The sequence below is a fragment of the Tachypleus tridentatus genome, chromosome 2, assembly GCF_004210375.1.
Source record: "Tachypleus tridentatus isolate NWPU-2018 chromosome 2, ASM421037v1, whole genome shotgun sequence".
NCBI lineage: Eukaryota > Metazoa > Arthropoda > Merostomata > Xiphosura > Limulidae > Tachypleus > Tachypleus tridentatus.
In genome coordinates this window covers 23,884,562-23,899,699 of record NC_134826.1, presented here as the reverse complement: position 1 = coordinate 23,899,699, position 15,138 = coordinate 23,884,562, and the positions used below count along the sequence as shown (strand labels likewise).

Genomic DNA, 15,138 nt, shown 5'->3' with positions numbered 1-15,138 from the left:
AGAACATCCCCAAAAGCAGTTTCAATCTTAGTAAATGAAATTCTTTGAGAGATAGAGCAAGGGGAAGAACAACACAGGCCCACATGTTCATCAACTATGACTAAGAAAACATTAGCAATGAACATGATACTAGCTGACTGATGAAACAATCACCAGTAATACATGTGTGAGAACTTATGTTGACTGGTTCTGCTCTGAATCTAAAACCCAGCCACTGGGAATCAAAATCTATGTAAACAAAAAAGGATCCCATATGAAGGGGTGAACTGCAATGTTAAATCTCACTCCAAAGCTACAACCTACCCTTGGAAAGACCTGTTCAAATATAAAGCATCAGTGTGGTTGACAATTTGTTACCTACATTTACTCCATCAGAACACTACCACTCTCAACTAAATGGACTCATTAGTTTATGCATTTTTTATATCACTATCACATTCAGAAGGATACCTCCATGGTCCACCACCTCTGCAGCTTGGAACTACAAAGTGGTAAGGTCACCTATACTTCAATGGAAGAAAAAGGGAAGAAGAAAATGCAGTGGAGAATCTGAAGGAACCTAAACACCAGAGACAGTGCCATAGATAACCATGAAAACTCTATTTTAAAAAGCTGACCACTGCTGATTAATTCAATCTAAGGAACAGCTTGAATGGGCAGCTGTCCCACTTTTGCTTTACCCATGAAATACATGGGTCAGTACAGTATAGAATAGGCATATTAATGAAGCAGATATATCATGAGGAAACCCTACAAGCACTTTTATGGAACCCAATCTCAACAGTGTGCATTCATGTTTATGGATATTATAAGTGTTAAGTTATTATGGCCAAACAGTGTGCATTTGATAAGTTTAAATACACTTGGACAGACACAATTTGCCACAGAGTAGGATTCATAAAGAAAAAAAAATGTGCCTGAAAATTAAGATACATATACAAAAGGTAAATTACCCAGTCACAATTGCACTGAAGAGTAAATGATGGTGATCAATGAAAGTGGTACCCAGACAAAGAAGACACAGCTATCTGTAGCAGATAATGATAGATAAATGTATGAGGTGTAGTCTCAGTGCTTGATGGAAGAAATACCTGATGTGGGTGAGAAAAAGGTAAAAGAGAAGGTGTTTGATCAGATGAAGACACCAGGAATTTATTATGGGAAACAAGAAAGGAAAAATCACAAAAAGAGGAATGGTGAATGAAATGAAATAGAAGAAATGGCCCAACATTGTGTAATAGAAGACAAAATAGTAAAAAGGAAAGAACCAAAAATGACTGAAGTGAAAACAGAACTCCAATCAGCATCAAGAATACATGACTAATGGAAGAACTCCTAAATGTATGACAGGTAAACAAGAGGAAGACATGGAACATGAGTGAAGAATACAATAACTAAAGAAATAAAACAGCAAACAAAAGAAGAAAATATCAAATGTAGCTATAGACACTTGATATGATGCTACAGTCACAGGAATAACACTTCCAAAAAAATAAGCCAGTGGAGGAAAAGAGCCATCTGTAAGTCCTGATTAGAAGTGGAAGGGAAAATATCCAGAAGATCCTAGAAGGAAAAAAATCATGTATGTATGGAAAGGGACAAATATGGCAATCCCCCAAAGTAAATGTAAGGAGGAAGAAGTATTGTAGGAAAATCCCCAAGAAATAGTTGGAATGCCCTGAAAAGGAGGTGTATGGTGTACAATATGAGAAAACGTGGCTGGGAATAAAGGGACTGGATTAACAGGATCTGTCCCTCTACAGGCAACACAGAATCCAAGTGCAGAGGAGCAAGAAAACAAAAAAACAATCTACTTGATGGTGAGCTAGGGCAAAATTAACCAAACCCCATGGAGTACAAGGCATGCCAGCACCATTTCTTAAAAGAGAAACCAAAACGTCCCCTGAGAAGGAGCAGAAAAGTATAAAACTTGTATAAAAAGGGCTGAGGTAGGCCTACCAGATTCCATAGTAAAAGACTGGGAAGGTGAAGTCATAATCTGATGAAGAAAAACTGTCAGAACACATGTCATACTGAAATGTTTCACCAGTTCAAGGAAGAAGGCAAACGATACTGGGAAAAGGTTGGGTGTACTCCAGCCCTAGTACTCCTCACATATGAAATTAACTGTAAGAAGTATATAACATAATTAATTATGAAGATGGAATGATTACATTTTAAAATTAAGAAAGTATACATTGATAATAAAACTTGCAGTAAATTATATTTGTTGATGAAGCAATATATTTAACTAATTCATGATTTACCAGTGAGAAGAATGACAGGTAAGGTTAAAATAACAAAGACACATGTAAGCCTAATCTAAAATTGTTTTACAAAGGATATCACTAAACCTTAATCGAAAAACTCTAACCACACAAGAAGTAATTACAAATCTAACCAATGTATGTTACTGAAAGCAAATAACTACAAATAATAACATTAATACTGAAAATAACCTAAATGGTATAACAGTGTAACAGCTTATTTATCCAAAGTTGGCAGACCATAGTTTGAAGCCAAACAAAGGTCAACTCATGTTAACAATCAATCCCTGAAGTATTGAAACTGACAATTCCTCAGACAAGCACTGCAACCTAAAGCCTGAGTAGTTAATATGAAAGGAAATTATAACATTTTGGAAGTGAAAACATAAGCTTTGGTGAAAAACAATAAAGGTAAGTTATCACCTAAAACTAGTTAAGGGAAGAAGGAAAAAAAAACAGAAAATATCTCCACTTCATACAAAATTAAAATGAACAAACATGGGAAGACAGCACAAACAAATGATGTACTGATGATAGCATTATTGTATGAGAAGTAATGGTTTGAGAGAACCAAACAGAGGGAGTCATATGCCTCAGGAGTGTGTATCACACTACTATCCATGGGGTTGTCACATGATGATTTAGATGCTAAATGCAATTGAACCAAGTTGATAGTGGAGTACATTTGAGATTCAAGCCTTGATATACAATAATGTTTTTTATATTCCTATTCCTTAGTAATCTGTGGTTATGGAAATACCTTGTTCAAAAATAATGTCAACAGAGTTAATATTTGAAATATATACAGATCAGTTATCATTACTTTGTGTAATTACAGATCTATACTTCTTACTCTTATATCAATATTCCTTCAGTATGGTTTGTACAGATATTTAAACAAACACAATAAAAGTATCTTAAAGCACATCAATGTCTCAAAGATAACATGATACTTTACATGCTATGTAGCATGACAATCTATTAATATTCTACATTATTGAAATGCTGTTATGTTTGTAAATACATTATCTTTTTAAAGAATTAATATTGAACAAGATGAAGGGTTTAATAAAATATTCAAAGACTGCAAGTGTATCACATTTTTATTACAAATTAATAGGTAGACATTCTGATTTATTGTAATTACATAGATTATTAGCATACAAGTCCATTATGCATAAATAAATTTTATGCATTAAATAAAGTACATTAAATGTACTTCCTTCAGTATGTTTATGTATTTGAAAATTAGTATCACATAATATATAGTTAAATGATTTTCCAGAATGACCTAAAATATTATCAAACTGACGATTTATAGCAGTCTTGTTTGTTATTAAGCACAACACTACACACTGGGTTATCTGTGCTGTGCATACCATAGGTATTAAGACCCAGAGTTTAGCATTATAAAACTTTAAGCTCACCACTGAGCCACAGAGAGAACCTAGACAAGAGATGGTAAAAGAAACTTTCTGTAGTTTGTTTGTTACTCATATTTAAGATTTCTTATCATTTATTAAAATTACTGTTATAGAACTGTAGTAGCCTAGTACATTATTACATGACTACAAATTCACAAATTCATCACTATTACTAATAATTATCTGTCACTTTCCTACTTAATGTTTGAGTGCAAGTCACCATTTTTCAGACCTCATGTCAAGTTCTAACACAAAGTATATTAGGCTGTAAAGTTAACTTGTGCACTCATTCAGTTCACATCAAATATAGCAAGAACTGTCACAAAAGATACAATTAAAAAACACCAAGAACTGTCACTACAGATACAGTTGAAAACCAGCAAGAATTGTCACTACAGATACAGTTGAAAATTAGCAAGAACTGTCACTAAAGATACAGTTGAAAAATAGCAAAACTGTCACAATAGATACAACTGAGAAAAAACAAGAACTGTCACAATAGATACAGCTGAAAAATAGCAAGAACTGTCACTAAAGATACAGTTGAAAAATAGCAAAACTGTCACAATAGATACAACTGAGAAAAAACAAGAACTGTCGCAATAGACACAGCTGAAAAACAGCAAGAACTGTCATTATAGATACGGTTGAAAAATAGCAAGAACTGTCACTACAGATACGGTTGAAAAATAGCAAGAACTGTCACTACAGATATGGTTGAAAAATAGCATGAACTGTCACCACAGATACGGTTGAAAAATAGCAAGAACTGTCACCACAGATATGGTTGAAAAATAGCAAGAACTGTCACTACAGATACGGTTGAAAAATAGCAAGAACTGTCACTACAGATATGGTTGAAAAATAGCATGAACTGTCACCACAGATACGGTTGAAAAATAACATGAACTGTCACTACAGATAGGGCTGAAAAATAGCATAAACTGTCACTACAGATATAGTTGAAAAGTAGCAAGTACTGCAACTATAGATATAGTTGAAAAATAGGAAAACTGTCACTATACAGGTACAGTTAAGAAAGTATAAAACAACTTCCTACAAATATCTCAAACACTCTTCTTTCAAAGGTTAATTTAAATGTATTTTACAAGTTCATTATTTAGAGGTAATGACTGTTATCACCTTTGTAAAAGTTAAAATGATTTATGTGATGAAACATAATACACAAATCAATATTTAGCTTGAGTTAAAATAGTTTACATATAATTTGCATGTACCTTATAACTCTGACTCTCTTTCTCTCACACACACACCAATAAATAATGCCATATATTTTAACACATACACAAGTTCAGTAACTTAATTTAACACTCAACTCACCTAACTTTTTTCCAACAATATAAATCACTGGCAATGGAAGGAGGTTTAAAAGCCACAAATTTAACCATATCTGAGTCAGAACACAGCCCCATAGGACTGCATACAAGCATAAGTTGCTCCTCTTTGATGTTGCTTTCTGCATAGATTTACTTCCTTCATTTCTTTTTGGTGTAGATGTTTGAAAAAAAGGGGGTTCAGTAAAATCTTGTGCCACTTGATCTAGGTTAGGAGTCTCTGATTGAACTTTTCTTTTATTAGAAGTTTCTGTATCATCACTCTGGAATGAAATAAACATGAATATCAAAAAAAGAGCATTCAGCAAAAGATGGTGACTAGAAGCATGAGGCATGCGACAGAACCCAAAAACATTCTGATAGGAGCAAATTTTACAAAGTTACAAATGTTGAAAAACAAAACTGGGTGTAGAAATAAAACAGTTACAGAAAAGGATTACATTTTTTTATATCAATAAAAAATATCTTCAACTCAAACTGTCTGGTTAAAATGTCATTTGCATTTTTTTTTGAGGAAATATATCCTTTTCGGACATCTACTATTAAGAACTACAGCCTATTAATATGACATGATAAGCACTGGGTGAGAAGATATACACAAAACCCTAGTCATGAAATAAGAATGTTTTTTACCAAACTTTTATCCAAACACACTGCTTTCAACTACTATATCTAAATTAACCAAGGAATTGTAAACTTATTTTCTATTTAAATCAAAACTGAAATAAAAATGTTTTGAATATAAATTATGTGTGTACAATTTTTCATCCTAGAAGAAACGTACATGGAAAAGGAATGATCCAAACTGCATTTTCTCCAAAATATTTGGTTTTAAAGTCATACTGCCTTTGTTATTTAGAAAAGTATGTGTTTGTTAATGTAGTCATGAAAATGTACATAAAATACTGCTAGTTAAAAATTCAATACCAAATAAATAAAATGATTTATGCAAACATTGTTAATCATTGATATTTATAAAAACATAATTCATTTTGAAAGATGTTACAAAATATTAATAATAACACAGTATTATTTTTGAATAAAATAATTTTAAAATTTAATCCATTACAAATACAGAAATTTACAAGGCTGACTTACTGCTACGAATAATTTCTATATCAAATTACTATCATAATCTCAAAGCTTTATTTTCAGGTATGGTCCAGCATGGCCAGGTGGGTTAAGGCGTGTGACTCGTAATCTGAGGGTCACGGGTTCTCATCACTGTCACACAAAATATGCTCGCCTTTCCAGCCATGGGGGCATTATAATGTGACAGTCAGTCCCACTATTCATTGGTAAAAGAGTAGCCCAAGAGTTGGCAGTGGGTGGTGATGACTAGCTGCCTTCCCTCTTGTCTTACACTGCTAAATTAGAGATGGCAAGCGCAGATAGCCCTCAAGTAGCTTTACGTCAAATTATAAAAATAAAACAATTTTCAGGTATATGATTTTGTTAACATTAAAGCAATTTATTTTTTATTAATTCTCAGTGGTGTTAAAGGTATGCATAAATATCTCAACTGAGAAATCAAAAACTGAAAACACGTCACTTTTAGAAGTTGGTATTTTTTTCCAAATGACAACTTAAGAAACTTACACTTCAAATATCCAAGTCAGAGTCATTTAAAACTCAGACATAACTGTCCCTAACATCGAATTGTAGATTAAAGGAAGAGAAACTAATCAATAGTACCAAGAAATTTAATCAATTAAAAGATTGGCATGGTGATAACTTCCCCATGGGCTGAAAGTGTGAATGACGTTTCGTGGAATATCACAGCTCTAATAACTATTCTCATTCAGTGCTGCTCTCTATATGTAATAAATTTTTTTGCATGTCTCAAGTTTCCTTTTTCCTATCCATTGAAATTGACTGATTCCAGTGCATTTTTATACAAATAATCCACATTAACCCTCAACCAATATAGTGCAACATACTCTCATGATAAATACGACTCCCTCTATTCAGTTCTAGTGAAATATCACGTCGAGTTTTGGCAGATGGAAACACTGATTTGTAGTAGAAAGGAAAGATGGGAAGTGTAAGCAAATGTAAGTATCTAATGGACATACATTTTCAGTGTAAGAAAACTATAATTTCCATAATGATACATTACTTCCACTCACAAAAATAGCTAGAATCCCACACCAAATAGATGGAAAGACCAGCATGAAAGAAAGAAAGAAAGAAGCATCCTTCAAAAGTGTTCAAAGGACACTCCCTAAGATGAGACAGTCAGATTCTAATATCTGATGTGGGGAAATGCACTACTTCTGAACCAGGTATACTCTTCACCCATTGTTGAAAAATGTTGGGTAGAAAACATAGGAATACATCCAACTGGGAGAGATCTATGGCTAGAAAATGATCCAAAACATGCAATATTTATTGAACCCAATCCCACAGATTATAAAAGTGGGCTAAATGTAAAAGATATGCCTTTAGGTATAATATAGCTAGGGTGCAAAGACCCGTATATGTCAAGTTAACTACATCCAAAATCCATACTACTTGGAACTGACATCCATGCAGAGAAATAATGATAATCATAACATCGGTAAGTCAACTGCAGTTCAAAACCTGGCAGCTGGGTACCAACAAACATCCATATTGGGGTCAGAAAGAGGATCATGCCACCAACAAGTCAACTAAAATCCAAAACCCATGCTACAAGGAACCAATATCCATGTGAGGGTAGATAAAAAGGATCATATCAGTGGCAAGACAACTACAATCACAGATACATGATTCAAAACATATTGCCAAAGAAAAATACAGATATCTAGAAAGGAAAAACAAATGTACCCAGGACAAGGTCACACTGTTATCCAGTGAAACAGCATGTGTAAAGCAAGAGCCAAAGACAACATGTGAGCCAACATGAAGACAATAAAGAATCATAGAAAAACAGGAAATTATATAAAATATAACATACCTGAGAAATTATGTTGAAAAATCCCATATTAGGGCTAAGTGATGCTTCAATAGGGGTAGGAAAAAAATCTGTAGTGCAAAAAGGCAATCAAATCTTTATTGGATTGAATTGGTTTAGAAGAAGAAGGCAACCCGTGTAATGTAAAATAATGACTGAGAAATCAAGTTAAATCAAAAGATTTCTTCACTGTATTGAAAAAATATAATCAGGAAGATATCCCATGTTGGAAATTAAACCATGAAAATGGTGTGGTTCATACGAACAGCACCAAAAGAAATAAAAAACACATGAACACGAGTACCGTTAAACAAGAATTATGTCACTTGCCTCATGAGAATACATCACATTTCTGCTGGTGCATAATAATTTGCATGAGAGGCTCACTGGAATAAGTCAATTCCAATGGAGTGGAGACAGTAGACTGGTTGGCATGTGTAAAATTTGTTTTGCATATAGAAGACAGCACGGAATAAGAATAGCTATTTATGTAAGAGGAGGTAATGTACTGTATTGGAAATCAGTAATAAAATTCTTGATATATTCAACTGTGTTCAATGTTTCAAATATAACAAAAGAACTTTTGTTTGTGTAAGATATCGTAAATTAGGATAATAAGAATTATAAGAAAAAAATTAACAAATTTTTGTACAATATATTTTGGATTCCAAAACCTCAAGTAACATACAATTGTATATAATTTTTACCATAGTTAATTTTACATCTTCAGTATTTTGGGTGTGATCCAATTATAAGATACCATGATCTTGTGATATTTTTGTTTTGTTGATTTGTCCATTTCATACGATATATATCTCAAACTATTCACACACAATTGCACCCGACAGAACTGATCAACATTGTAGATCTACTTTAAGTCTACAGTAATTCAAAAATATTATATATACAGACATAGAAATTAAAAACAATGATTTTTACATTTTACTTTCTGCAAAACTGAACTAACGGTATGAGACACCTCTCAAAGGAAAGATAGTGTACCTAAACTTCTTCAGAACAGAAGTAACAGCATAAAATGAAGATAGCCTTAAGAGTACAGCCACAAATTTTCACTAAATGGTTTTCTTAATTAAAAAGTGTTGAGTGAAAAAAAATAACCAACACTATAAAAAGAAAGTATATATCTATTACAAAAAAACATTGGCACTATAATACTACTTATGGAAGATACAAACATTTCTGTTTTCACTGATTAAAGCATGCACAATAAAGAACAACTGGAAAATGTAAAGAAAAGTGCATGTTTTTTTAATTTGCTACTAAGCTTTAAATGTATATTTTGGGCTTTTTATATAAAGAGAACTGAGATCAAACATTTTTAATTATCCTTTTTTTGAAGCTTTTACAGAATATGATAAAATGAAAAACATGGTGTATGAAACTAACTTATACAGTGATATAATGGAAATGTTTGGGGTGGAATCTGTTTCTATTTTCCTGTTTAGTAATGGAATATGCTTACAAAGTCCTTAAATCAGATCTGAAAAATTCTTATAACTACTGTTTTTTAACATGCTCAACAATTTTTCAAAGTTGACATTTTTTAAAGAGATAATCATACACAAAAACATGCCTGTTTCATCTTAAATTTTAACATATTAACAATAGCCTTACAACTACTCTTTCAAAACAAAATGTTATATGTAAAGTTCAAAATACACATTAAACCAGAAGCTTTCATGAACAAGACATTAATAACAGTGAATGTTAAGTTCTACTTACTTTGTAAAATACAGAAATAAACCACCTAAAGTCATAAACCTTACATTATTTTCTCTATTGTGTGAGAAATGTTATAACTTTTAAGACTGAAATTAATAAAATAAAGATAGGTACATTACAGAAAATTCACAACATAAAGATTATTTTACATTATTAATGTATAGATTTAGGACTAAACTAAATCCACTAAGCAAACCAAGCCACATATAACTTTTACAGGCATGGTAGTTCGTATCTGGACATCAGCCTAAATAGTTAAACTTTTACCACAGTGTTGGTCATAATACTTAATATATCTACTTTAAATTTTATTATTTCTCATTTAATTTTATATTTATTATTTTATCATGATGATTATTTTGCAATGTTTGCTTAATATGTAGTCTTAAAACCAACATGAGTGTCATGGAACAAACAACCCTCATGAGTTATTATTGGGTTCATAGCTGAAAACATTTTAAACAGAAAAAGTATCAAACTAATGATACAATACATGTTCTAACTATTATAAGTAATAGTTTGAACATTATATTAATTAACTTTGCTTATTACTAAGTGCATACTTTTAGTAGGTTCCTTACTTTAAATCAGAAGATAGATATTACTAATTAACCATTGACCCACATGAGCTCTCAATTCAATGATTTTTTAGGTTATTGGATTCATCCCAGTTAACAAGATAAATTATGAGGTCCAATTTATCAACTTAACAGGAGCTAAGTCCAAAAAGGACTTATCGTAAGATACAAATAAGCTATGATTAGACCTTCTAAAGGAATCTATATGTGCTATGTATATGTAACATCTAACAGCTCAGGCAGTGTAAATGAAAAAACAAAAACAATAATAAATATTTTCCTGTGCAGTACAAGTTTGATAGAAACATCAACAGAAGTGGTGTCAAACAAAGGATCAGAAGATAAGGTCTGTTCTTATTTCAAAAAAAAAAGACAAAATTCAGTATATTCACCAAGAGATGAGTAAAACAGTGGCATTGGTTTGTACAAGAAATCCCATTGGGTCATCACGTGTGACTCAGCAAACATGGCCTGAGCATGTTGTGAACAGAGTTGTCCTTCAGTGGTTATTCAGGTGGTTACAGTACAACCTATGTTGTAATGAGAATTAACAGTCCTGTGGGTAGTGCATGTCACACTTGGTGACAACAAAGGTTCTTTGAAATTAAGGAGTCTAACACTTATGATGCCTAGTACAATATCTCAATGGACATAGATGGCCTTAGAACTTTATCTTGACCAAAATAGTCTGAGGAGAGTCACCTAGAGTGATGATCCAATACATGCATATATTGCATTGTGTTTAATAGATATAAGGTACTTTGTTCTACATATGTGTTCAATCTATCGTATTCCATTTACCATGGATTCAGGTAGGTGAGGGCTTTAACATTTTAGAATCAGTATCATGTGCCTATCTTTCTATTAAGAAGACCTATCTGAAAGCTTTAATAAATATTCAGTTCACCTAAATACACCATAACCATGAATTCAAGTAAAACATCTCAGTTGAAAAATTGCAAATATTCCATAACATATGGTTGCGTACGTCAAGATGATATCATTACAGTAAAAATCATGGATGCAGCATAATTCTAGAAAGTATCTATGTTTATTTATTTTTATTTTTGATCCATCATGCAATACAAAATATAAAGTTTTTACATAAAATGAGGCTATTATATACATTAATAAGTAAAAAATACAAAATATCATATTACATGTTATCTAACATAATTTTTCACTATGTTTCTTTGAGAAAAATATGCTAATATTAATAATTTTTAAACCATCTTACCATGGATGATGGTTCATTTTCTTCAGTGGGTGGAATTACACCAGCCAGTGATTCACTTGCAATTTTCAGCGTACTGGTAACCACATTTGATGAATCACTCTCTTCTATATCCTCAGTGCCTATCGATACAAAAATCACTGTAATATGAAGCTCCATCAGTTATCATACATACATAAGTAGCCACCACTTCAGATATCACTAGATGCTACCACAAAAGCAAAATTCAATGTTACAGAAAAAAAAGTACTTTGACTACTGTTACAGAAGTACATTTCTTCAAGAAATGTAGTCTTGTGTAACATGCCTAATAGAAACCAACATGGATTCACTAAAGGAAAGTCTTCCCTGTTATATTTTTAAAGAATATCATCTAGTGACAGAGAGTGTATGAGCTTGGTATATTTATATTTTCAAAAGATATTTAAAAAGGTACCACAAAAAAGATTAGCTAAGAAAATCACAAAAGTGAGGAAAAGCTGGTTAACTGAATTGTGGGGTGGTTTGGTTGGGTGAGGGAAACCATAACCTTGTTTCTGAATTTAGTTAAACTGGATCTTCATTACTAACACTGTGCTTCAATGTTCAGTACCAGACTTCTTTCTTGTTAGTGTGATGATGAAATTAAATTATTTGGTACTTATAAGCGTATCCAGCATGACTAGGTACTACAAAATGACTTGAATCAATCGATAAGTTGGACAAATAACTGGAAAATTAGCTTTAAAAACAGTAAATGCAAATTAATATGTTTATGTTGGGCTGTGCTGATTGTTGGTGGTACCTTGTATGAGATATGAAATCTGCATCACTCCTACAAACAACCTAATCAGTACAAACCTATCATCGACCCTTATGGGTTGGTGCTCTGTGTGTGTGCACTGTTTGCATTACCCTTGATACAGTCCTGCATTTGAGTTATCACAATCTTGCTCACATGTTTAATGACTAAAGAAAAGAATTTTGCCATAACAGTAGAGTAGTCTGTCAAGACATTAAAGCAATTCTCTGTTGCAAGTAATAAATTTAACAGAATTTTAAGTGTATTTATAAACATATTGATTACAAGCCAGAATATGGAATTCTTTCTTTACACAAAAGATAGTTGAGACTCACTGTGAATACTTTGTACAGTACTAGTCTCCTTATGGAAGAAACAATATTGAGTTATTGGAAATGTTTCATAGGAGAGTTACAGGAAAATCTTAATGTTGGTCAAATTATTTTATGGGGCTAGGTTAGGATCTTGAAAATATTGATCTTACACAATGATTTAGAGGATCAGAACAAAGAGTTTTGTTCCCAAGAGATGATATGACAAGGAGACACAATATTTGTAAAAGACAGGTTATATTACAATTAATTTCTGTTTCATTCTTTTTAAGAGGTTTGTTGGTTTATCAAATGAATTAGCACTGGAAATGGTGGAGGCTGACACCTTACACAAATTTAGAAGGGGAGTCAATTTCCTTGAAAATAAAAGGAGGGTTTAATAATTTATTTTATTCAGAAGGTGAGTGTTGGGTGTTCAGGGGCAGCCTTGAAAAACCTAATGTCCTCTTTTTGTTTGTACATGTTATACGTACAAACATGCTTCTTAACAGGATTTTTCTATCTGGTAGCCAGTGTAATGATTTGAGGTTCTTAGAAACATGTGTACATTCACTGACATTATTTTTAGCAATGTACAATTTCAAAACATGTCAACAAATTGTTATTAATCTCAAAGGATCAAAAGTATATATGTTACTAACAAACAAAAATAACAACATGTACCTTTTGACTTCTTTTGTTTCCAATTTTCTTTAACTTCAGTGATAAAACCAATTACTAGAAGAACTAAGAATATAAATAGAACAGCAACTCGTACAGGTCCAGCAACTGTTGCAAACTGAGATATAACCATTACCCAAATAGCTACAGAGATAAATGGGAATGCACATTGAGTTTGAGGCATCCACCAAAAGAATATCAAAAGTATATAACCAATCACCACAGCCCATACCTGGAATTAGTAAAATATACTCATAAAAAGAAGGTAAAAAAATGTGTGATTAATAAAACCAGAAACAGATTGAAACAAACAAAATGTAACAATTTACAAAGAACACTTAATAAATGTATAACAGTGAAATTTTGAATGGAAATTGTAAATTAAGAGAATAACTTTTAACAATGTAAAAAATTTATCAGCTTGCAGAAGTTATTTTATTGCACTGATCCTGTAAAAAATAAAATATATATAAAAACAAAAGCTTTTAGTACACATATTATTTTGAATATAATGGGGAAAAATGATTGAATATACTGTGCTAATACAGTTAAATATAATAGAATGGTCTACTTGGGGCTTGAAACTCTAGTAGCTCAATTAATAGTCACTAAGAAGCAGTTGATGATCCATACAATAACATCATTGGTACTGATGAAATACATATCACCCATCACAACAATAACATTTTTGTAGATGTTCAATTTATTTAAAATTAAAACCAATATGGAAGAAATGTTTCTGAAATCACACAATGTACAAAAACTTTAAAAGAAATTTTAACTTATATATACAGGGTGGCCCGTAAATCCCTACCCATCCATATGTTATTATGTTAAATTCAATTATGCATGCATTATAACTTTATTTCTTTTTTTTCAGAGAAGTATGGTTGATGTAAGCCCATTTACACTTGAAGAGCGTATTGTGACAAGTACGTGGGAACATGAGTGCAGCGAGAATGAAGGACAACACACAGATACACTGGATACATAAGATATATGGATGGGTAGGGACTTACAGGCCACCCTGTATATATTAACATTTCATGTATAAAATATATATATATTCACCAATAAGCCAGCTTTACTGAAGAATTCCAAGGTATGTGAAGCACTCTGGAAACATATTACTATTCCATTCCATAAATGAACAGGAGAAATTTCTGGTAACACATTATATATAAGATATACCACTGGCAAGCCAATACAAAGTCCCAAAAATACCTTCATATTGCACAAGAAGAAATAGCCTATGTTCTCAGATATGTTGTCAATTACTTTAAATGGACATGCAACCAAACCAAAGGCAAGAGGAGTTTTATCATCTCGAAGTCCTTTAAACCACCCATGAAGGAGCAAAGTCAATGTCTGCTTGAAAGGATGAAGAACAGATCCAAACAGTACAGCCCATAGTAGTGGTTCTAAGAAAGGCTTGAAAACAAAATATAGAGCAAAAGCTGCTGTAAAAGCAAATACAACAAAGAGTACTGCAGCTGTGTTGTAAAATGCTTGTTTCACAGCTTTTTCATGACTCTCAGGAACAAAGTTAAACATATCCAGTGGAGATTTGAAGTAGTGTGAATAGGCCATACTTCAAAACAGAAATCATGTCATGGAACAATGTTGTCTTTTATCAAAAACAGGTAAATCAGTGATCTAAAAAAAAAAATTGTTAACATAAAGAGTATTTAATTTGAAAATAGTTATTTTCCTGCATAAATAGAAAGTTATACAAAGATATCCTGTTGAAAATGTTTGGGTGTTTTTCAAACTACAAAATGAGACAAATCAGTGCTATAGGAAATCTATAGAAAATAACAGTGTGGTAC

General features: G+C 32.1%; 1 protein-coding gene across 7 annotated transcripts in view; it reads right to left on the bottom strand.

The window, feature by feature from the left end:
- The window catches only part of LOC143239573 (transmembrane protein 245-like), a 56,704-nt gene that overhangs the window by 40,398 nt on the left and 1,168 nt on the right, over nt 1–15,138 (bottom strand). For all 7 annotated transcript variants that reach the window (XM_076480774.1, XM_076480810.1, XM_076480782.1 and 4 more), the window contains exons 2-5: nt 14,381–14,965; nt 13,313–13,541; nt 11,540–11,658; nt 5,033–5,309 (exon numbers count right to left, since the gene is read on the bottom strand). In XM_076480774.1, coding sequence (XP_076336889.1) covers nt 5,033–5,309; nt 11,540–11,658; nt 13,313–13,541; nt 14,381–14,899 — 1,144 coding nt within the window. In that variant the 5' untranslated portion in view covers nt 14,900–14,965. The remainder of the gene's footprint in view (nt 1–5,032; nt 5,310–11,539; nt 11,659–13,312; nt 13,542–14,380; nt 14,966–15,138) is intronic.